At 33.9% G+C, this 25,676-nt stretch overlaps 2 protein-coding genes across 2 annotated transcripts in view; one reads left to right on the plus strand and one right to left on the minus strand.

The window, feature by feature from the left end:
• The window catches only part of LOC120632535 (ADP-ribosylation factor 6), a 36,794-nt gene extending 27,128 nt beyond the window's left edge, over positions 1-9,666 (minus strand). Inside the window, exons 1-2 of the mRNA XM_039902365.1 lie at positions 9,512-9,666; positions 1,660-1,764 (exon numbers count right to left, since the gene is read on the minus strand). The gene's annotated coding sequence lies outside the window, so the exon portion shown is untranslated. The remainder of the gene's footprint in view (positions 1-1,659; positions 1,765-9,511) is intronic.
• An 892-nt stretch (positions 9,667-10,558) lies between these two features.
• On the plus strand, positions 10,559-25,333 carry LOC120632147 (leucine-rich PPR motif-containing protein, mitochondrial-like). The gene is made up of 16 exons (XM_039901953.1): positions 10,559-10,704; positions 10,778-11,158; positions 12,048-12,204; positions 13,113-13,222; positions 13,611-13,842; positions 13,985-14,191; positions 14,940-15,153; positions 16,095-16,307; positions 16,972-17,192; positions 17,502-17,678; positions 18,118-18,276; positions 19,090-19,304; positions 21,224-21,397; positions 22,288-22,510; positions 23,430-23,652; positions 23,992-25,333. The coding sequence occupies exons 1-16, from the start codon at positions 10,586-10,588 to the stop codon at positions 24,177-24,179; spliced, it is 3,213 nt and encodes a 1,070-aa protein (XP_039757887.1). The 5' UTR covers positions 10,559-10,585; the 3' UTR covers positions 24,180-25,333.
• Positions 25,334-25,676: the final 343 nt, after the last annotated feature.

Raw genomic sequence — 25,676 nt, forward strand, 5'->3', positions numbered from 1 at the left:
TATGATTGCAATCGTCGAAAAGCGAAGCATTCTAAACAGTAACAAACTTTTTGTTCGTAAGATAAATCGTACATATTATACAGCATAGTCACGGCTGTTTTGCATGGTTAGAAGTTTGTTTATTTTTAATGTTGCTTAGATAATCACTGGTTACTTTAACTAGACAGACTTGCATACTAAAATTAAACTGACCAAGTGGAAGACTTGTAAACTAAGAGTGCCGATGAATTAATGTCATATTATTTATGTCTCTATAGTTACTTATTTCTTAAGTAACTACCAAGACAAAAACGATTTATAAAATCCCCAACTAGAAATTATATTCATACGTGTCGCAAAAATAAAGTTTTACGACTACAACAAAGTTTTACATTGTCACACATTGACCGTTCGTTCAAGGAAAAAGCAAATAAGAAATTATAACTATGTCGATCATGGAGACCGGTTTTGGTTCACACAGTGAGAATACAACAGGTTGGTAAATACCTACTCCTATATATTTAATGCATATAGTTATGTTACCTACTTACATAATCTTAATCGCTGAGCGCATCGCATTACATCTAACCTAAGGCATCACGTACACCTCTCTCAGCAACACATTACCGAATATTCTTATGTAATATTATTTAAGTTCATATTTTGATAATTATATGTTGAAAAAATTCTTGATTTTATTCATAAAAAATTCTTGCGTTACTTTTACAAAAGGAAATAAATAATTCTATAAGTACTACATAAAGAATAGCTAGTTCTTTATGCAATTTTTTTATTTTTCTTTCGGTTCATTATTATTATTAAAACTGGAACAAACTTTAACCCGAATAATTATTAACAAGACAGGAAATCATAAAACCGAAAACACTATTCACTATATACTAATATGATAAAGATGAAAGATTTTTGTTTGTTTGTACTCAATGGGAGCCTCCCAAAGGAATGATTTTTTTCCATTTCTTCGCCAAAAGAAAGCTTAACTAGCATTAGTTATAATTTATTTATAAAAAATGGTAGATCCTTATAAAAATTGCAATAATGCAAACCCTGACTGGGTTAAAAAGATTATTAGGTACCTACTTGGCGTGCGCTGAGAAAACTATTGATATTACATAAAATTATGTACATCATGATTGAAGTACTCATTATTACCTGTATAGTCTGTTTGGAAATATATTTAACAATCTTAGTAAGTATTTTTTATTAAAGTACATCATTGCATTTCCGATTTTTGTCCCCAAGGGTTTTTTCTTAATAGAGCACTCTAAGGCTTACTTTTTTACTTTCACTTAAAGTGTTAAATAAGCTAAGAGTTAAAACAAGACAAATTTATTTATCCTACTTAAAATTACAAAGTGGATAAATTTGATTGTTATTGATAAACCTTGAAACAACTGAACCGATTTTAATAATTATTTAAAAGGTATTTTAGCAGATTTCCGCGTAAAATTATGGCTTTTGTAAACCGAGCGAAACAACGTTCGCTATCTGTTTTATGCGCGTACGCTGACTAAATGGCCAGTCATACATACATACTCCAGAAAACTATTGGTCGTTATTATATTTTTAAAAAGTCTGCGAGATATATACTCGAAATATATATAGATATAGCTCGAAGGATGCAACAAAATGGAAATTTCAGGACACATTTCGAATACTTACATCGACAAAACACCGCAAACACACCGGAACCATTCCACACTGCTTGGATTGTTTCAGCAGTATCACAGCACTACCGTTGCTTATCTAACGATACACGTACGTAACCTGTAACAAAAGAACATTACATTGAAACAGCTGCAAATGATATTATTTATTTGACAACCTCTTCCACGGATATCATGGGCAGGAAACATTTTGTACGGGGAAAGGACAGTATGTATATTGATAACGAAGTATATTTTATAGTGTTTCCTGATTCATACAACTTGAATGCCTTCAAGGCAAGGTAGAATATGCATTTTTCTAGGCCTTTCTACTTAGACCGCATCATTGCTTTACATCAGGCATGATAGTTGTCAAGCGCAAGCCTATCTAGTATAAAAAAAAAACGACAAAGATACTGCGAGGTATCTTTTGATTTTTTTGGTGAACTGATTTCCAGGTTTTCAAAAATTGCTACCAACGCGAACGAAGTAGAAGGCAAAAGCTAGTTCTAGGAACAGAAAACTTTGACTTAAATCGCTTTGAGGATAGGGACAGGGAATTTGGCACATTTATCGAAGATACAGACATGGCATTCATGAATTGTGTTTCCACTAACGTCACATCGCTTGGCAACAAACTATGCTGTAACATATGCCGTAAGTAATCAGTTTCAGCTATTTTATCGCACAAGATAAAAACATATGTATAAATTAGTATGAACTCGGCATGCTCGCTTTGGAGTATCGAAACACTGTGACGTTAATGAAAAGTGTGACTTATATACGTCTAAAGTCTACATCGTATTCTGACCACTTTATTCACTTAACTCTCCGAAAAAGTCGTAAAGAGTGAGACAAGAACACCTCTGTTTTGATTTATACTTCTCTCTGCTATTTGATGGCTGACAAACAATCATATCCCAAATTTTAAAATGAAGTAGTGGATATAAAAATGGTTTTGCACATGTTGTGCTCAAGGAAAACTTTATGGATTAATACATCAAACGTTAATACCTACCTACTCATATACCTTCACACAACCGCTGGCTCTCGTAGCGTAACGTTTGTAAAATGAAAATCTTTAGTACAAAAGTATGACATTACAGCCAGGCTATTGGGTCCAGTTTACTTTGTCGTTACAGTGGTTTCGATATGAGGAAACGGCTCTACAGTAACATGCCTGCAAATCTCTAACTAAGGGCAGGTACAGATAACAAAAGATACGTTTTATTATATCGTCTGGCTTTTTTGCGTGAACTTAATTTTGGTAATTCGGCGAACACCCTGGCAAAAGCGTACGCCTTTTGAGAGGTTTTTGATTCGATTATTAGATAGCGAGTCAGCTCCATTTGAAAATAAAAAAAAACAGTCGCTGCTACTATTTTGCGTGTTTTCATCAGTTTGTTTTTTTTTTATCCTGCGAGAACAGTCTGTTTTACCAGGTCAAAATGTATTATATGTTCACTTGTAGAAGTGCAATCTATCTAGTGGCCAAATCCTATCCAAATGTTTTCAGTTGTTTAGGAGTGATAAGAGAACAATAACTACTTTCGAATAAATACTCGGCTTAACCTGCATTGAGCAGCGCGAATCTATGCTCAAGAAACACCACTCTTATGACAGAGAAGGCCGCCTCTGCCCACCGGTTGGACGTTAATTGTGACTCAGCTAAAATTAGAGTCTGGCGTGTCATATACAACAGGCACAAAGTATTACGCGGTTAGCATTGTCGACTACGGATCACGAGGTCTTGGGTTTGATTCCCGTCATTGGTATAATTGTTATTTTTCTGTTAGAAAATTTCAGTACCGCGCTACACTCCGCGCTACGCTCTCCGCGCGCTGCCCTATCCAGCCGCGGAGAGCACGATGGCCACATACCCGGACTGAATCAGCGTAGTGGTTGTATAAGCTCCAATTACGTCTCTTGCATAAAAGAAGAGTCTGTCTGACGATTTAGGCGATGTGTACAGAAAAAACTGACATAGCTCCAAGTATAAGCAAGTTAAAGTGGCAGCGGGCGGGTCATGTCTTTCGTAGGACCGATGGCGGTTGGGGCAGGCGCGTTCTGGAGTGGAGACCGCGAATCGGTAAGCGCAGTGTGGGACGGCCTCCAGCCCGCTGGACTTAAAAAGATGGCTGGCTGGATGAGAAAGGCGGAAGACCGTGTGTGATGGCGCGACCTTGGAAAGGACTATGTTCAACAGTGGACGCTTGTGGCTGTAAATGTTGATTATGTAAATGATAATAGAAAAAAAAATGTTTTACCAAGTCTGTGAAAATAAATATTGGTGAACGGTTGAAGTATGCCTAGGGATCTCCTAAGATTAGGCATTGCCTTGTTCCTTATTGAAAACGTTAATTAAATATCCACTGTACTGTAAGTAAATGAGCAACGTTAATGACCCCCACACAATATTATGCCAAGGTCTTACCTACTCATCTACTTGACATGTGCTTCTGCTTAGCGAATAAGTAGGTTACTGTGACATTAACATTAATTTGATGCCATTCAAATATTACTTAGCACTTCGTGCTCGTGTGAGAAATAAGAGTCTCATAATAGGTTTAAAATTAGCATAATATTCAAATTCACTCAATCAGGTATGTACCTACAGGAAATTATTTTTTACAAATCTAACAGTTATGTACAGTAATAACAGTAGGATACATGAGTTTTTTTTCATTTTCGGGGTTCCGTACCGCATAACAGAAAAACTAAACCCTTATAGGATTTTGCTGGTCCGTCCATCAGTCTGTACGTGACCTAAACGTCATTCTGGCTCTCTCATAGTATAAACCTAATCTTTCCTTCCATCGACCGAAATGAAGGGTTTTAATTAAAGAAATCATACAATCATTTTAAGTTCCAAATCTCTTGCAAAATAAACATAGCGTTAGGTAGTGGCACCGTGATTAGTTTTATAAAACTTTTACTTGTTAGCTGTCGTCTTATAAAATATACTGTTTTAATACAACCAACATTGCGTGGGTATATTTTTATCCGGTGACGACAAATTCCATGAATCGGTTGCCATCCGCTGTAGGCAATGTCGCGCATGACAAGCAATCTAAAGCACATACGACATAGCCGTTAAACTCGCAAATAATTTCATTGTAATATTAAACATATCCATGCCAGCGGGAAGGCAAGAATTTCGCTATGAAAATACCTAAGGATATAAAATACTTAATATTTGCAACTATATGACCCGAAATACCTCAGGTAATAATATTTCCAACTATGTAGCTATTGGCTTGGCGACATTCCCCGACAGGCAGTGTTGAATCCTATCCCTTGGTGAAGAGAAAAAGGGAAAAGCCAAAAAAACGGCCGTTGTACCTACATCATCATAGCTGGGGCTCAGAAGGTCAGCCCGCTTAATCGCGGAAGTTATACCACCTAAAGAACGTCTTCCATTGAAAGTAATTAAAAGTGAAAATTCTAATACCAAAGGACTCTTCGATTTTTCTGTTGTTTTATTGTGTTTTATTTTCTTTTTTTTTTATTCCACGCAGAATTATACAAAAAAAAACATAAAATATGTAAGTATGGATCGGTTTAGCGATTTGCAAGTTTTAACGAGACTGATGCATGGCACTTGAGTTTTTTTTGAACAGCGGCCAGCTTCCTTTCTTTTCTTCTAGATTATTTAAATTGGAGAAATCGACAACAGAGGATAGCTGAAGAAGAGGACTGGAGCAGTCCAGGGCGTACAAAGGGCTGAAAAACAACTTTTCCCGATTAATCCTTTTGAATTTTCATAAATACTTAAACATTCATTTTAATTGTTACCTTAAACCAATTTTCACACATAGAACTTTAAATATGGTAGGTATTGATATGAGCTTTCATCCATTTTAACCCATTAAAATGGGGGTGAATATTAAAAAAGTTGTACAGTTAAAAAGTTACATAATGTAAGATATAAATAAGTAGGTGGGTATATATTCAGTTTAAAGTACGCATTTATGTTTGTACATAAGCCTACTTATTTACACTCGTGCAGTCTCACATCGCTAGTTCTTATATATTTTAACGTAGTTTAAAGTAGATTTAAACCAGAAAAGCAGGTTTATGACCTATTCCGAGTGAAATCTCACACTGTATGCAGGTAAAAGGGAAAGTGGAGAGAGAATGCTTCGAAAAATGAATTCAGTATGTAGATTTCTATGCCTGCCATTTCTATGCTTACGAAGATATAGTCTTTCAATTCATAAAACCCCCTTATAAAATAACGTGGCGTAACGTGAGAATAGTTATGAAGTGTTTTGGCACCCTTCAACTGACAGAACCTTTCAAATGTCAAAACGTGACACAACACTAAGTAATTATTCCACATTAATGTATATGGGGGTGAGAATTCGCCGATTGCTCATATTCTTAATTGGCGCTAACTATTTTTATTACCCAATATGTATGTAACGTTAGCTTCTTCTCGAAGCGTTCGATTTGTAATAATATGACGTCAAGAAAATTCAATATGGGGTTATTTAGATGGAAAACTGTAACTATATGACAGATCTATTTTTTTAACTTTTCACCTGGAAACTTATTTCGGATTTAACAATCAACTTAAATATTAGTGATTGTAAATTTGATTCGAAACCCTTATTTATGCTAAATTTTCAATATTTTTTACTAATATTAATGCTTCACATACTCTGCACGTACTGTGGCTGTTGGCTGGTTCAGATGACTAATAAATTGATTTTGCATTGTTTCATTATAAAAAAAATTAGATTCTTAATGATTACCTAAATAAATTCAGTTTCCAACATAGCCCGGGTTTTTACTGTTCACGCGGACGATCTATATGTGTGTGCCTACTACTAAGTATTTGCAATAGTTTGCCCGACAGCTGAAATCAGAGCAGGAAAGGACAATCAATAAATCCCGGAAATGAACTATATCTACTATAACTAACTTGATGTGAAAGTAGGTAAAATTATGGTATCCTTGAACAAAGATAATTTGAAATTTTTAATTTATCTGTTATGAACACAGTTCTTTCCTCATTCCTAATATTATGAATGTCCCTCCTTCACACTCAAACTTAACTTAGTTTTTGGCATATAGATAGTTGAAGGATGGAGAGTAACATAGGCTACTTTTCATTGCAGGCAAACCAATGGTTTCAAGATTTATAAGAAAAATAAATGTTAACAAAGAACGTGGGCTGGTTTTTGTATAAATACACCAAGTACAAATGTACCTACTTAAAAGTCAAGGTGCAAAGCACTTGGCAATATAGGATGAACACATGTCCAGTATTTTGTAGTGCAATGGTTAAATAGTAAAGGCTTCACACAATCAAAGATATGAAATGGGGACATAGGTATCTACCAATTGTTATGAAAAACATCACAGTTCACACATCATGAGTGATCTCAATTGAAAAAAATAAATTTGACTTCAATGAGTCTGGATAACCTCGCTAATAGAATGAATTGGTCAATTATTACTGACAAGCCAACCTCACGATAATATTTAATATGAACATATAGATTGCATAAGTAGTCAATTAAATTCAAATAAGGATACATCCTTATCATCAAAATCAGTCATCTATAATGAATTTTACAATTTTACATAGATGGCTAATGATTTTCACTCACACTCACACTCTGAGAGCACCTTTCAAATGTTATCCCACATTTATTTCTTAGTTATAATAAAAATAAAACAGATGGACTAAAAATAACCTACTTGCTTTGGGACATTGTAACTATCACAATCCTTACAGATATTCTTCATCTTCACCTATGTTGTGATCTCATGGCTGAGGGTTGTGACCATCTTTGCCAGCTTTACTTATAGTAAAAGGTATGTACAACATAAAACTACAGCCTTTTATATTGATGCTAAATTACATGATTATAATAAAATACTTATGTAAGTATTTGATAAAGATCCACAGGTAAATTATAACAATCAGTTGTTATATTAATGTAATTTATGTAACTAATCAGTATAATAATTATTATGTGTAACTCGCTAAATTAATGAGCAGATTCTAGCTAGCAGTAAAACATTCTAATTGGATTACTTAATTATGTAGCTGTGGTTAGTCATGAAATGTGCAGTGCAGTAAAAGTTAAGTTAAATTGCTTATTATGTATTGTTTTCATTATAAAATTTATATAATTATTATATTACACATCATCAGGGTTGTGTCCAAACAAATACAAAGACAACTTAGATCAAAGTGACTGTGTAAACTTTATTACCTTCGCACACAAAACTTACTCCTAGACAAAAAAGAAGTTAAATTAATGCAGTAAGATTTGTCATACAACATTGAATACTCTACTTATACAACAACAAAAACTACTCTACTCTTTATATACTACCAGCACAGAAATATTAATAAGTTTGCCTCGTGTCACATAACACAAAACTCCCATGCCAATGCTATCATTTCAGTAGTTTTTTTCAGTGCTAAGGATGTAAGAAGGCAATTGTTCAACTTTGCAAAATATTAAGCTATTTTTAAGATGAGATTATTTAGCGATAAGGCCGGCAAATTGTACGTTCTTCCTTATTGTTGTTGTTGCTGTTGTATTTGTAACTCTGTAAATTTTCTCTGTGCTGTACAATAAAAGTGTATTCATTCATTCATTCATTCATTCATTCATAAGAAATATAAAAAAACCTTCTAATAACATTATCATATAATATATATAATATAATATTCTATCAATCCATGTACCAAACAACATGGACATGGATTGATAGAATATTGCTGGAATGTAAGGATCTAGACTTACGTACTGCACTACTCCAGTGCCACTTAGGTAATGCTAGAATGTGAAGATAATCATTCAACTACCAACTTACATATGGACAGCAAATTTTTGGGGCTTACTTCTTGATCCCCTTCAGTAATAATAAATATTTTTTGACCCAAAGTTGAAAATTGTAGTAGGTAGTTTAAACTCAAACCTGTTGGATGTTTTCACATGTGATTATACTGCAATGCTAAATCACAATATGGTGGTATGTTTATGCCAGTAATGTTTTGCTTTAGTTAGTAATTTTTAAATCATGAACAACCAAAGCCTTCGATCAATTCCAGATATGATGTCAGTCATCAAATGATGTCAATTAATTAAAAATAAGTTTTTCTTGAATTGGGCCCTTCTTTTGATATTTTCTGGTAAAAAGGCCATGCGTAACATTTCAATAGGCATTCATATTGGCATTATTACATTAATAAAAGAACATGCATACTTTTTTTAAGTTATATTCGAAACTTTGAGAAAACTGATAGCCACCGATATGTTTGTTACCAAAAACCGAACATTTTTTATTTTCTAGATTTTGCATACCTAGCACACTCTAATGGCAAATTCTATTCAGGTTGAAAAAAAATTGGTAAATTCAATACACCAAAAGAATTATATATACAAACTTAACATTTAAAAAGATTATACCTTAAGTGTCTTTAAATTATCATAAGTAACAAAATACTAAGCACAGATAGAAATTAAGTAATAATAGTTTGTTGAATTGTTTTTTACAAAATAGTAAACTTCATGAATCATCGGCGCGAAGGCGTAAGTGACCAACTGTATTTTTGAGAATACTCAGGAAACTCACCAATCGAGGGACTAAACGAAATCAGGTTATGCTAACGTCAATATCGAACGCTAAATATAAATCATACAAAATAGTAATAACATAATATCGGTGGTGCTGTTATAATGTTCGAAAGGTGGAGCCGCAACACTAAAGTCGTCAGCAGGCTTACGCTATGGGCGATGGCGGTCAAGAAACGGCCGCTAAACTTAAAACGAAACTAGCTGGCTAAAAATTACCCTCACATAAAAAGGCTCATGATTTGTAACTGGGCAGGTAAAACTCACCGCATGACAAACAATGTTAGAACAATTTATTCTAACTAGCACTAACTCACAACACAAAACATTCCACATCCACGAATGACAATCACAGTCTCACTCTCACAGGACGGAACGGAGAACACTAGCGCCACGTGTTTCCATACATCTCCAAAAGAAATCACTACTGAACTGAAGTTGTCTCTTGTGCTGGTTTACAGTTTGACCAACATAGTAAAACAATATTTCAATATCCGAACAACGTTTGTTCGAATACTTGACACACTATTTAATTTTGGTCAAAGGTTTTCCGATGATTTCGATTTAAAAATTTACAATTCTTAATAATATATCACTTTTAGGTGAGTGTAATATATATTAATATTCTATATAAAAATGCCGATAAAAATTGACTACACCTACTTAAGCCTCCTGTCTATTAAGTAAGAACCTCGTGCGTGCGCATGGTCGGCTTATCGGTGTGCAACAATGATGATAAAATTCCAACTATGTTTACTTAAAAATAACGCAATATTATCTCGCGCAATTATTTATTTTTTATAAAAAATAAATAAATAACATAACAAAATAATATTCAAATCTATTATACATATATATTATATCTATTATATCATGGAGCTATTTTACCTCTACCCTCCATAGTTCCGAGTAAGCCGTCAGGCTTAATCGAGTACAGACTCGAATATTTGGTAATTACTATGACATTTAAATAATAGTAGTATTAAAATTATATAGGGGCGCAAAGTTATTGAAAATAATCTAAATAATGTTAATATGAGTGCATGTGCGTGAGGTATATTGAAGGATTTAAGTATTGAACAAATTTATTGTCAATACTTTTATTGCAATAATAAAAAATCTACCTACAGATTCGGATTTTCAGTATTCAAATACGAGTTCAGAGTGCGTTGGGTACTCTAAATAATCGCGACCTTAATTTACAAAACTAAAGTTTGGCAACATTAGATCTAAGTTGCCAAATGTCGATTGCATGTCAAATGTCAATGTATATTTGATATTTTTATTTTGTTAGTTGATAGAAAAAACCTATTTGAAATTTGGATTTAAATATTTTCCAATATGTTACCTCGGCAGTGCATAAAATTATCATGTTATGCGAGAGCAATATTTAACAAAAATATACGTTTAAATAGGAATGCTGAACCTTTAATCTGTCACAACAGGGAATTGCATTTAAGGTTACATTTTGATTTGTTTTGTTGATGTGATTTACATTTTATTGGATATTCAATAACCTTCCCAATTAAACAGTTGCAGGGTTTTGGCAGCAAATAAATCTTCGAAAGGTCCGGAAAAGGTACAGAGCCCAAATGACTTACGTTTTTCTGGGGGTCCAATGCAAGAATCTACGAAAACCTCCATAGACCTACGCACGCTCCGCACCGCGCAAAGACGTGATTTATCCTCAGACGAGTTACTGGAAAAGCTTATGTCTAATTTATCTTCAGACATTCACCAAAAGAATAGAGTGTATAAAAATGACTTTGTAAGAGTTGTAAATAAAGTAAAAGAGTTGAATTTATCATCCAAAAAGCAGGGGTTGCTCCTAATTAAATGCTGTACAGAACTGCTTCCAGATGAGACACCCAGCTCAAGAGTGGCTTTAGTTGAGCAACTATGGAACATACTTGGGTAAGGTTTTAATGATTCTTCTTATCAACCAATTACCAGCCTACTACAGGCCAATAATTAAATTTTGAAATTATATTCATGAAAAAAGTGTGTGACTATTATTGACCTCTGTGATGCAGAGCACTGGGTTAGAATTATGGCCCATTAATTGAAGGCCCTGGGGTCGATTAAATCCCCAAGGGGTCAATTTGGAGATAATTCTGAAATTGGGTCAGTTCTGGGTCTCAATGAGGCTTCAGGCAGTTCTTGTTACCAATCTAAAGGCAATGCAATCTGGCCCAGAGATTTAATTAAAATAATAATAAAAAATGAAATGATGAAATTTAAATAATGTTTTGTTCAGATATAAAAATTACCTCTTCCAGGTAAGTCCACTTTGATCTTACTAATATTAAATACTGTAAAATCACACCACACCTAGTTGTTCATTTATCATTATTTGTACCTGGATATTATGATAATTCATAAGTGTAAAACATGGATTGCGATCTCAATATGATTATGGTTCCAATTCTGTTGTACACAAATCTCTAAGCTATACTAAATTGACAAGGCTAATGCTGCTATGTTATTCCACAGAGAACACAATGAAAGAGAACAGACTTCTTCTAGATTTCTCAACCTGGTTTAGTTTAGAGATTTGTTTGTAACTAGTATTGTATGAATCTGAAAGTTGTAATTACCTGGCACATGAGGCTGAACACCTATGCTTCAGTTTGCTGAACAGGGTGACATGTTACAGGAGGTGTATCAGGCATGCCTTGCAAAGTATTGCTCTGTTTATAAGCAAATATTTCCACTTACCATCAGCACCATTTTTACCTATATTGTTGAAGTTTAAATAACAATAGTGATATTCTTTTATTTATAGACTTATTTTTCCCCACAGAACCCACACAAAATTTGATGTTGATCATTATAATGAACTGCTGAGAGTGTACATAGCTAATGGTAGAACGCTTAAGGCTAATGTCTTTCTTACACAGATGGGAGCAGTGAAACCTAATTTAACCACTTACGAATTGATATTGAGAGTGCTTGGAGAGGTTAGTCTTTTAACTTTTGTTGTGTATTTAATCTTAATCTACACTTGATATTATAGAGAGGCGATATTTTTTTGCTTCTTTGATTGCACTGTTTCAATATTAACCATTGCTTCACAAAACAAAGCTAAACAATCATGAAATAACTTAGGCTAAAATTAATTTTCTAAAAAATTTGAGATTCTTATGAAAATTGCAATAATATTGTTACCCAAAATTTTTCCTATGAAATTCATTAAATTGAGAAAACTATTGATAATACGTATAAAGTATGTACTACATGATTAAAGGACTCGTTTTTAGCTACGAAATTGTCCACAAGGGAATATACCTAATTATCATAGTATAGATAGCATTAGCAACTTTTGTGTTCTAAAATTTTACTACTACTTTTCACTGGTAGAAATGAAAGTAGGTTATATTAGTATTGCAGTATTAATTCTAATTAAAATGGATGTTTTCATCATCAAAACTATGTACGGCTTGAAGTCCTAGGAATCCATGAAAATGAAAAAAAAAAGATATTTGGTATGGTAACATATACAAGCTTAAAAAAACAAGTATTTCTTAACATCCTACATTTATCTGATGTTGTATTTTCTTTTTATTTTACTTTCATGGATTAGAAATTTTGAATTAAATAATACAGGCAGCCAGATTTTAAAAGATTCCACAATGTTCTTTTCTTCTTTTTTTTTTTTTTTTTTTAATAGAGCAACAATATTATAAATAATATCTCAATAATCTGATCTTCTTGAATTGAAATGCATAACTTCTGCTTATAGCTAAATTCTGAAAAGTTTCAGTTCATTTTGTTGAATGCCCGTTTAGTTGTGTTTTAAAGATATCCAAGTGGTAACAATAAGAAAACAACTATTCTTATTTAATTATATAAAGTGATTTTATCAAAGGCAGGTGACATAAACCAATGTACAGAAGTAATATCAAACATGAAGGCACAAGGTTTACCAGCTACAGAAAGTGTATTTGTGTCCTTGATCATTTGTCAAGGTAAAGCTGGGTAAGAATTTTTAATTTTTTTTTTTTGTTATTACTATACGATCATAAAAATGCAGCGATTCTCGATTCAATGTAACTTTATATTTCTTTACTTTAGTTTCTGGACGATTTGAATAATTTTTTGATGCTCTCAATTGATTAAAATATTCCGTAAAATAATTGGAATAGATTAAGTCCTTATTTTGTAAAAGTCATAATTATTTTTGTGAAGAAAGGTTAGCACCAAAAGAGGGTCTCATGCGTTGAACTTGTGAAACACTTAACTATGTTTTTAATAATTTATTACATTATTCTCTGCGTTCATATATTTTACTACCATAAAGTCAACTGGGCTGTGTATATAATACTAATACTTTTTCTAACTTTTTATCTTGAATTTCTACTTACAGCAATCTAGATAATATACAAGAAATACTAACAATGATGAAGTCACTACAAGTTAATTTAACCGTAAAAACGTACACCGCAATAGCCCGTGCTTTCGCATGGAATAAGAAGAATAATCTACTTCTAGAAGAATTGGCTAAGGCACAGAAAAACGGTATAATATTTGGAGAGGTTCATATTATGGAGATTGTAAAGACGTTAGCAGCAGTTGAAGAATATGGATCAGTGCAAAATGTATATTTTATTGACAGTTAATTAAATTGTTTTTGTACATATTTTGATAATAAGCACTTTTGCAAGCTAAGAAAATATTTCGATAAAAATAAAGTTAGAATATAGGACCAGATAATGTCTTACATGTGCTTTTTTATTTTAGGTGTTAAAATATTTGCCCGAGGAAATATTAACAAAACCTTCAATAACGCCATACATGCAGAGTGTATCTACGCAACTTGTGTTTCAAAACCATGCTATGGTTGCTTTAGAGATATACAAATGTTTACCGTTGCCTTCATTTGGACCAAAAGATGATACAGGGCTACATGGCCGCAGCTTGGTTCGAGATTGTGTTAAAGCTTCTATGGTATGTTTATGATAACATTTTATTGTCTTCATCATAGTTAGCCCGTTCATTTCCCAGAACTGGTTGGGAGCTTGGAGGTCCTCAAGGATTAAGAGCTTTTCACACTCATGTGTAAATAGTTTTGTAGTGTATATCGTTGTTCATTGCAAAGTTATAGATAAGGCCGTTTTTGTGCTTCCCGTCAAAGCAATGCCCAATAAGAAGGCTCAGAGACACACAGCGGGCGATGGAGTGGATCTATAATCGCGAAGATTAATTGGCAATGGGCGGGGCACATAGCTCGGAGAACCGATGGACGTTGGGGTTCCAAGGTGCTGGAATGGCAACCTCTCAGCGGTAAACGATGCGTGGTATTTGGAACTCCCTACAAAAAACATGTCCGGCAGCGGTCGTCAATCGGTTGATATAATGATTTCCGAGGCCCTAGGTGGAATACGTGGGGCGGGCCGGAAATTTGTATTGCATTTTCATTTATAAAAATCTCAGTAGAATTCTGTAGATATAAAATTCCACAAATTTCATATCTACCAAAAAAACAAAAATAACTGAAACTAAAGTTCGTAAAACCGGTTAATTTCGAAATCGAAACCTTAACCGAAATGATTCCGATACCGGGGTTATTGACCGAAACAGGTTAGAATTTTTTTTCGGTTTCCGAGCTCTGATTGGGACATTAATTGGCCATTAATGGGTGTGTTAACATTTCAAGAATTATATTAGTAGTGTACTATATTAATAGCATTTTCAGCCTTCAAGTGTCATAGGCCTTATCACCCAAGAGTTGATGGCGTCGGGTCGTAATCCAATCGCATTACATAACGCAGCAGAAGCGGCTTTACAGCTTGGCAAGGTCCCACTAGCTCTGGATCTGTTCACTCGTATGAAACAGTTGGGAATGCCTGTAAGACCACATTACTTCTGGCCTATACTCTTGCACACTTCTAAATCATATGGAGAGAAAGGTACGTGATCCAAAATTAACTAAAACAGTCATATGCGAGCCCTGAGGGTTCTGTTGTAATGTAAAGCAAGAAAATATAAGTATTCCTTTTTTTTTCGGATAAATAAGTATGTGATAGGTGAAAACGTTTATTATAGAAAAAAAACACAAAATAAAGTACAAACACCACAATGAACTAGAAATAACGAACACAACTCTAATGTAATTGACCGCGTACCGTCACTCGCAATCGGACTGCGGGGGTCGGGTTAGGAGTTATTCGGCTCGGCGCGAGCGACGAATATGGTTGCCATAGCAACGGATAGAACGGATGGAACGGAACATAGAACGGACCGCACGCGCATAATAATACCTACGCCTTACAACTATTTTTTTCGGGCGAGTTTGTCCGGGGAAGTACTACCGCCTTTCTTATTTCTGCTAAGCAGCATCGCTGTTTTCAAGGCGTAATTGCCAGTGTCATTACAGTCACTAAGAAGCTTAACACGTACGTATAAGGCTGATGGACACGGGGTAGCACTTTTTAGGATGTGTTCCATGCATGTCCACTTCGCAAAGTGTTGCTCAGTATAAAATTTACAAGCTCGCAATCGAATAGTCTATTGCGAGATTTCGAAATTCTTGAACAGCAGACTTAAGTGGAACTAATGCATATGCCAAAGCTCAAATTTGCCTACAATTCTTCAGCTGGGACTTTTGATATAACGTTTGTAAAATAAAAATCAGAAGTAGAGGATTTGCGACTGTTAAAAGAGTGCCATTAGCTTCATTTTAATGTTGAGTTTGATATACGAAAACAACTCTATTGCGAGCTAGCAAATCTTGTACTAAAGGCTACTGTTTATAGGCGATAGCTATCTCAATTATTACTATAAAAATGATATTGCTAATATGTATCTGAAAAAATATCTATAATAAGTTAATTACATCTGCCAAACCCAGGTATTATGAATACCCTCTCAACAATGGTAACGATGGAAATAAAGCCAGATTTCGAAACAATAATGGAGTACACACTGCCATACGTCAGTTTTACGTCGCCTCAGAATCTGATGAAGAAGTTCCTTGAAACAGGACTAACTGTGAGCAACGTGCTCACGCCAATGATCGTCACCTTGTTGAATACTGGACAAGTTAGGGCGGCGAGTGAGATTTGTAAGTGTTTTTTGTTAAGTTGCAGCTAAGTTACTAAGCAAAGTAGCATTTTCGAGATAGACACGGGACAAACTATCTAAAAAACGATCTTCTTTAATGGCCCCTTAAGTCATTAATTCATCAAAGTAGATTCAATACTAAAAATACCATACGCATTCATACCATTAGAATATGTAAAATAAAACAATTACCCTAATATTGAAAGTCCGACTTAATTAATATATATTGTGTTGTTACTATTAATTTATACTAATAATAGAAATAAGTTGTTTGCATATTTTGGATCATCCCAAAAACTTATTAACTGATAGTACAAATGCTTACGTCTAGATAGAAACCTACATTTTGCGCGAGCGAGTATTTATTATATTTTAGAAAAATAAGATTAGCTTGATGTAGAAAATAAGATTAGACTATGTTTAAGTAAGTTAGAAGAAAAGCTGCTTTGTTCACGTTCGCTGACTAATGGTGATACGTAAATATTAAGTATAATATGACAAAAATGTTAGTTTTTAGTAAATAAGCCACATCAAAGCATTTCAATATTGAAAATAATTTAAAAAATATAAGATGATTTTCAATCGTCAATATTGGGCATAGAATACTGTCTTATAATTTCATCGTAATTAAAAATACATTATAAAACTTTGAGTTATTTAAACAGGTGAATTGTTCCAAGGAAAGGTAGATACTGAGGTGGTTCTCCAGCCCTTAATAAAAGGCTATCTCATGAGCAATGACGTAAAATCAACTGTCCATTTATTGGAGGATATGAGCGCTAAAGCAGCGGACAAGAGCAAAGACTGGGTTGGACGATTTCTCTGTGGATTCATGAGACACAGGAGAGTAAAGGAGGATTTATCAGATGTACTGAATATTGCCAAGGTGAGGTATTCTTTAGAGAGAATTCTTCTTTTGGGAACAGCCCTTCGCGCCCTGTTTCATCAACAGACTTTCAAAAAGGAGAAGGTTCTGTGGAGACAAATTTAAGGTCCAGGAAAATTAAATGTTTTATTATATTTAAATTTTTGGTTGATTAAGGGTTTATGAGGATTTGTTAAGAGACAACAGTAATCACTTAAAATAAACGCACTGGTTAAGTAAGGTGTATACTTAAAACCATAAGTTGGTATATTCATCTAATAAGTTAGATTCTTCTTTTTCTACGTAAAAAACTTAGTATGTAAATTCTAGGCACTACAACCAACTTCGCTGAAAATATCGTCGGCTGCGGTGGACTATTGTATACCCAGAATCCCAAAGCATCATAGCGAGAAGCTTATAGAATGTTTCAAAGAAGCTCTAGTCAATATTACCGACGAGAGATTGGTCTACGATGGAGAGATGTTTGCTCAGCAAATGCCTCATCCTGTAAGTATTTTGATTAAATTCCAAATTTATTTAATTCAGGTAGATCTATTTCTGAATGTCTGTTTGTCTCCCACGACCGGTTTAGAAAGCAGGTTCTATCGAGAAGAACTCCACCGCTGGTTTTGAAAGCAGATTCTATCGAGGAGAATTTTGTTGATTTTATTAGCCATGTTGTACCGCTTCCGTTCCACTCACCTTCTAATGTAGTCGAAATTACTCGAAAAAAAAAATCTTAAACTATCATAAAACCAATTGGGGAGGTCTATAAATTAGTTTAGTTTAATTAATTACCATAGAAACAGTACAAAAAGATATCATGTTTTTTGTTCTACTAAACTTTATTGCTTTAAGACTAGCTCAGGGATTTGTTTACAAATGACATTATTATGAATTTCGTTCATGGGAACAATTTTCAAACCATTTTACTTTTGTTCTACAGAAACAAATGAACGAAGCTTCCTTAAAAGCCCATCTCGTAGAGTTAGAGGCTAAAAGCATGAACACACGCGGAGTTTTAAGGAAACTTTTACAGGAATATTGTAAAGACGGCAATTTGGCTGCCGCGAGAGCGATTGTTGAAAAATGCGAGAAAGAAGGCGTGAGTAACTTTATATTACTACTTTATCATACTTTGCAGCGTCATGCCAGCTTGTAACTGGTAAGAAAAAACTTCTTAATGTGATCGCATATTGATAAGCTTAGCTCTGAATTTACATGCGGCGTTGAGGTAAGGTATTATTTGATTTTAACTGAATCAAGTCGTATCACTGACTGGTATTTCTTACCGTTATTATGCCACTTGAAAACGGTTAGCCTGTTTGCATCAAGCACATAACGGGTTGTACGGACCTACCGTCATGGTCAAGGTAGAGACCCAAAACTCAAAGTCGAACTCAACGTCGACTATTTTTATAAATACCATCACGGTAATTTAGTAACTACATAAATGAAAACAAATCAAACTAACTTAGCGTAATTCATATTTATATAGTTTTCATATTTTACATTTGAATAAATTTATTCCTCTTTCGTTTCACCTCTTGTCAGCTATGTGGTTATTATTTATGTTTTGGCAAATAGTGGAAATTTGTGTGTTTTATGCAAGAATAAGTGTTTTATACATAAAATATCTGAACCGAATGATATGAAGGAAGTGATGGGGTTAACTGCAAGCGTTGATTGGGTTGATTGACCGCTTGTGTTCGATTTCGAGTTCAGGGGGTGTGCGCGGTAATCGCTTTATCTACGTTTCCTTAGCCGTACGTGTGCCAGAAACTGTTAAAGATCGGCGTTATATAAGATAGAAGTCAAAACTCCTCAGTTATTCAAATTTAATTATTATTATCATGATATAGACTACAATAACTATCTCCGCAAATGGAAACATTATGATCATGCATAAATTTTTCAGGTGCATCTATCAGCCGGTATGAAAGCATCTATATTCGACCTGCACGTAAAGATGGGAGAAATAGATTCAGCTGAACTAGTACTGGCGGACTTAAACAAAACTGCGCCGAACTTCACTATAGACGAGTTCAAAGTTATAGACTTCGCAACTCTAATGGTTTATAGGAAGCAAATTAAAAAGGCATTTGATTTGATTAACGAACAGTCGATGAAGAGGTACGGACTTTTATGTATTATTGATAATTTGTTTTTTTTTGTGAATTGACGCAATATAAAACCGGATCAGTTTTAGTTTAAACATAAAAAAATAGTTTGTTCTTTGTAGCAGTTTATATATGCCAATAAAATAAAATCTACCAATCCGCACTGGGCCAGCGTGGTGGACTACGGCCTGAACCCCCTTCTCATCGTGGGACAAGATCCGTGCTCTGTAGTGGGCCGGTAATGGGTGAATGTGATGAATAAAATAAAATAACAGACATTAAAAGTATTAACAACCAAAACTCTCCCTGGCCTTGAAGAAGATAAGGTTTTCAAACGTGCCATTTTATGAGCCAGTTGAAGAATTCCTTGTAATATTAATAATGGAAAAGTGTCTTTGTTAGATTGCCCTTCTTACGCGCAGCAACAGAGCACCCAACTAACGTGATTTTTGGCATGGAGGACATGATACAATTTTGATAAAATTAGGCATTGTAAACCTAATAGAGATGCTGAGTTGAGAGTGCTGGTTTCAAACTTCTCTCGGGTTTTTTCGGCAGAGTTGGTTTAACTAAAGTTTTTTGCCAAAAAAACCGACCTTGTCAAATAACTAAAAAGCAAGAAATAAATATTTTCTATAACATTTTGAAGTCGGTGCCAAGTAAATTGTCAAAAGTATTAGTATACCGTTATCTTTTATACAACGTAAATGAAAACCGAGATAATACTTTAAAGGCTTAACAGGTGCAATATGATTATGATGTATCTAAGACTTATCTGTGGAACCGAAAACCTAATAGTTTTTCAGTAAACCACTGCCGTAGTTTAACATACTGAAAGAATCAGATACAGCCCTAACATCACATGCAAAATTAAAATCATATGACTCCTGTCACTTTAGGTACGCGTCGCGTAGCGTAGGTACTTTGCGCGTGTCGATCTTCAATAGGATTGTCATGGTAAACACTTGTTTTGAATTAGTTTTATGGAAAAATGCGCTTCTTTTGATTAATAGCTATACAGGTTGTTTCCTTATGAAAAATAAATAAATATATTAAGACCATACACACATCGCCATCTAGCCCCAAAGAAACCGTAGCTTGTGTTATGGGTATTAAGATGACTGTTGAATATTTTTTATAAATAATATACATAAATACTTCGAATATACATATAAACACCAGACACTGAAAAACATTCACGCTCATCACACGAACATTTTCCAGTTGTGGGAATCGAACCCACGGTCTTGGACTCAGAAATCAGGATCGCTGCAAACTGCGCCAATCGGCCGTCAAAATAATGGAGGGTAGAGGTAAGGAGAGTCATCTTATATGGGAGAAAAGTTGAAAAAGTGTCCTGACACTGCTCTAAATAACAGTTCAAAAATCCTCCACAATGGCGCTGGTGGATGCACAGGGTATGGTATGAATGTAGCAATCGTAGATGAATTGAAGTATGCCGAGGTAAAAAATTTAATGTCATTATCGACTAAAGTAGTTAATTATTGAGAATTTCAACAATTTACGTTGTACAAAATATTGTGGTAAATATAACCTTACTTCCTTGTTTATTTTTCAAGCCTACTCTAACAATATTTATATTTGGCGCTTCTTTTAAGAGTTACCTTGATGCAAATGTGGCGCCATCCTAATTTAATACATTTTGACGACACTTTTTCATATACACAGATGACTCTCCTTACCTCTACCCTCCATAGTCAAAATACTTCCTTCCAATGCATCCATCAATATTATTTCGTAATTCTGTTACACGGTATATAGTAGCAATCCTAAAAATTTTCTACATTTTATTTGGCACCAACTTAAATATCTCGCAGAAAATATTTATTAATTGTTTGAAATAGTCGGTTTTTTAAACTTATACAACTTAACTTTTATTGAAGTTTGTTGATAAGCCTAACTATTTTACAGACGAGTTATAGGCGGTCGAGCAATATCAATGAACTGCTGGAGGCTTCTAGACGTGTTGGCAGCGCATGGTACACACGAAGACACCAAACGCATGTTCGAGTTGCTGACATCCCTTAGATACTGCAAACCATCCAACTCTATACTGGGACCATTAGTGCGAGTGCATTTGAAAACGTGAGTTTACTACAACGGTTACATAATTCATAATAAAATGTTCAAATTCAATTATTTACTTTATTTTTATACTTACGTGTGTGAATTCGGAATCATATTATTTAGGACTTTTATAATTTTTCCGTTGCCATACCGATTTGATCTAAAAAGTAAGCACAGCTGATGTTGTGGTTGCCACTGCGTTATTTGTATGTTATCTTCACAAGCAAAAATAATATATAATCATAACAAGCAAAAATTGTGGGAGAGGCATCGGCCTTTCTAAATAGCATTGTATATTTTTAGTTATAATATTTAGAAGTTTAGGAATCCTTACACTTATATTTTAGAGATCGCAACTTTTGTTAAATCTAGCCCAGATCTCTTAGGAAGGTTAGTGATTTATTTTCAAGGCGCACTCGAAACAAAGATATATTCAATAAATGCTAGGACAGCCATGTATATGAAAAACTGCAGTGCTAACTGCTACGTGTGTTAAGATATTAAATGCAATCCCTAATCATCAGCCAAAAAAAAAATAAGAATACATCGAAAAAGTGGCTATTGAACAATGTATTTTATTCAATTGATGAATTTCTGCAATGTAAGCCTCAGATTTAGATTATTTAACTTACGTTTCGTAAATTGACCAGATTTTGTATGTGGGGATTGACTTTTTATTTTGTAAAAAAAATATATTTAATATTCTTTCAATTATTGAACCAGAGACTTTTGTGAAACCAGAGATTGGAAAAAAATGTTTCTTAAAATCTCTGGGTTCACAAAAGGTCTTTCTCTGGTTGAAAATGTTTTGAAGAACTTATTATCACGTATTCATACAAATAAATACATTCCATTTCATTTCAATAAATCTTTAGTAACATTACTTTCTACCGTTTGTGATATTCCAGCGGCAACTATGAAAATGCGGTTCAGGAGTTCGTGCGTATATCAGAAAAATATAACAAGACTCCATTGAAACATGAGTTGCTTTGTAAATTACTGAAAGCTATGAGCGATGGCAAAGACGAAGATACATTCATAGTGAACGAGAAAACTAACGGGAGGTTAAATAAACTTGTGCACACTATACTGAATGTCGACAAACGTGTTCACGGCGCCAGCGATGTACATGTAAGCAGCTTTTTTTTTTACAATAATAATAATAAAACTTTTATTTGGGGAAAGAATCTGACTACTGGGATCCATCCTGGGTCGTAGCAATTAATAGTGTGGTTTTTTATCAAGAAATTCTTAGTACCTGCCTAAAGATTGGATAATTGCGCTGGTTATTTACCCGAGTGCCTCGGAGAGCACGTTAAAATGTAGGAGGCGCAGAGCCTCTATCCACAAACAAAAGAAAAAAGATATAGAAAACTTCAATAAACTTTTATCATGCGATCTTGTTGAGTATGTCTATAAGGGTTTCAAGGAGCAAAAATATTATACATCAATAGTTATTTAAATTTTTATGTCTATTGTGAAACCAGAGATTGGGAAAAATAATTTAAGAATCAAAAAAAATAAACGTAATTTTTTACAAATTTCTGTATTAATATGGAATACTATATAATAAAAAAATAGTGTATTAAATAATAAATCGTACCGTAACGGTAGCGCAGAAAAATATTTTAGGTGTTGAATTATAATTATAATAAATAGAGATAGAGTGGGAACTTTATTGTTTGAAATTTCTTTTTCTTTAAGTATCTTCGAAGGTTCTGAAGGATAGCTGAAGAACTATAAAAATTCAGTAAATATTTATAGAAATGCTATCTTCTTTTCATGTTAATTTTTTTACTAACGAGTGGCAATTTCTATGTGCTTATACATACATTCTATACATTTTTCTAGACGTTATTCTGAATCGAAATAGCCAACGCTCATATTTCAACAAGCTTTATCAAGGATTAACATGTTTTTGACTGTGTTATTAATATTGTCGATACTACTCTCCACTTTCACTACGCTACACTAGTTTATAAGGCTCAGGTTTTTAAGTCTTCCAAGCGGAAGATGAAAACGAGTACCAAATTGAACTTTTTAATTTCAGTTAACTCTCATAGCTGCATTAGCGGATGTGGGCTATAAGAAGTCTCTTAGGAAACTACTCCTGGACCCAACAGTCAAATTTCATCCCGACGCGTTAATGCGTCACTGCGAAAGATTCGCGGACGAGAAGAAAGTGAACGCCCTGGAAGCGATAGCAGAATGTGCGAATAACTTGAGGCATTTCGATGTCGAAGAGATTTATAATATGATGCTGGGAGTATACCGTGAGTATTAAAATAATTTTATCTATTACTTTATTAAAAATATTACAGTATAATTCAAAACACAAAATAAATCCTAAACTGATTACTAAAAAGTCATGCCCGTATGGTATGGTGCCAAGAATGCTGCCACCTTTATGTTCCAGACAGATTCTTTGAGCAAAAAGAGAGCCAGCTATTATATCAGATGAGTCCATTATTGATAAAGTCGTTTAATTATTGCTTTCATTAAATCCCTCATTGAAAACAATTAATAAGTCTTAGGAAGAAGAAGTTTTCTCTGGTTGTCCGACTTTCAGGTATGCTGAAAACCGAAAATAACCCAAACATATCTCATTTTAGAACGCGACGACAACTGCCAAGAAGCTCTCTCCCTCTGGTACAAGATGCAGGAGAGTGAAATAACCCCATCCCAGAAGTTCGTACGCAACCTATGTGCACTTTGCAAGGCGAACAATAAGCAAGTACCCTCCGATATCGCCATACTCCTCGACAAACAAACCAAAATCGTGGCTAATAAAGCAGTATAAGCGAGAGAAAATTTTGTAAGTGTGACTTTTTATTCTAGAAGTGTAAATTGAGAAACTGCGTACTGACATCGAGGTTCGAAATCGCTAGATCAAGTTTTATGAGATACATTTTAATATTATTTATTTACTTTTATTGTTTTGGTATGTAAACAAACATGAATATTTAATTTTGTATTAGGTAGAGGAAATTGTTTCAAATTAAATATTGTAATTATATTTGTTGGCCTCGCTGTTAATGTTGTTGTGCTGTTTTTTTGTGAAATTTGTGAATTAACGCACGTCAAATTAGTTTACGCGTCTATAGTGACCAATATGTTTATATACCCTGTTGTAATAAGATCGTGATCTAGTGGAGATCTTCTGTCGATGGGCATAAAGGGTGTTTGCTAAAGCTTTCAGCTTAGATTGAATGCTAGCCCACTTAAAGTTGCTAAACAGAGTATATTTTTGCCACGTGCAGTTGACATTTATATACATTACCTGACGCCGGATGTTATGAATATAATCCTTTTAATCTTAAATCTATAAGCGAAGACTAAATTTGGTTTTGCCATTTTCCAACTCTTCCTTGTTAAATGCTGACTCTAGTAACATTTATATTTTATTTAAAGATTTTAGATTAGATTTTGTGTTATTTGTTAGGTAAAAGCAGCCACAGATTATACAAACGGCAAGATTATATGCTTGCAGATTATATGTATTCGCATGATTCAAACTTTAATACAAAAAAGTGGTAGTAAAACTTTTATTCATAACGACATTTAATCTACCATGTTAAGACTGAATGGAAAAAATTTGAGTGCTATGTGAATTAAACAAAACACAAAAATTGTCGCATTTTTTCGGTGCCACAGCATATAATGTCGTTTTAATTATTTCATTCAGTTACAGACATATGCTTTGATATTACCATAACGTATTGTTTTTTTATCTCCCAGAGCGACGCACGCTTTACAGCCTTTTAGCAAAAATTGTAGAGGAGTTCGTAAGCACGTTCTCAGTACCTTCCCAGATGCGAGCCTAGCGTGTTACGAGTACGAGATAAATAACTATATGATCGTTATGCACGTTTATTTTAAGTAGAAATGTTCATAATGGTAACACAAATTGTTAGTGACATCTGTGATATTATTTATTAGTACACGTTTGTTTATTAGTAACTACTTTGGTTTTATTTTATTCTATGTACCCCATGTAGCATGTAAAAAAAAAAATTCTGTAATCATACTGGAATGGTTCTATCTTGTGCATTCCAAGATACCAATTAGTATCGGACTAATAAAGTTGAATTTACTTTACCTTTAAACTAAGATGCAATCAATATCTTCTTTTTTATATGTGAAAATATAATTGAAAAGAAAAAAAAAGTAAAGGTTGAATTTTTATATCTAAGACAAACAAATACTAAGTTATGGTAGTTTTTTCAAAATCAGACGATATATATTTTTGCGTTGCAAAGTTTAAGCATTAAGTTAAACAATATGTTCAGTAAATCTA

Source organism: Pararge aegeria, chromosome 2, assembly GCF_905163445.1.
Source record: "Pararge aegeria chromosome 2, ilParAegt1.1, whole genome shotgun sequence".
Lineage (NCBI taxonomy): Eukaryota > Metazoa > Arthropoda > Insecta > Lepidoptera > Nymphalidae > Pararge > Pararge aegeria.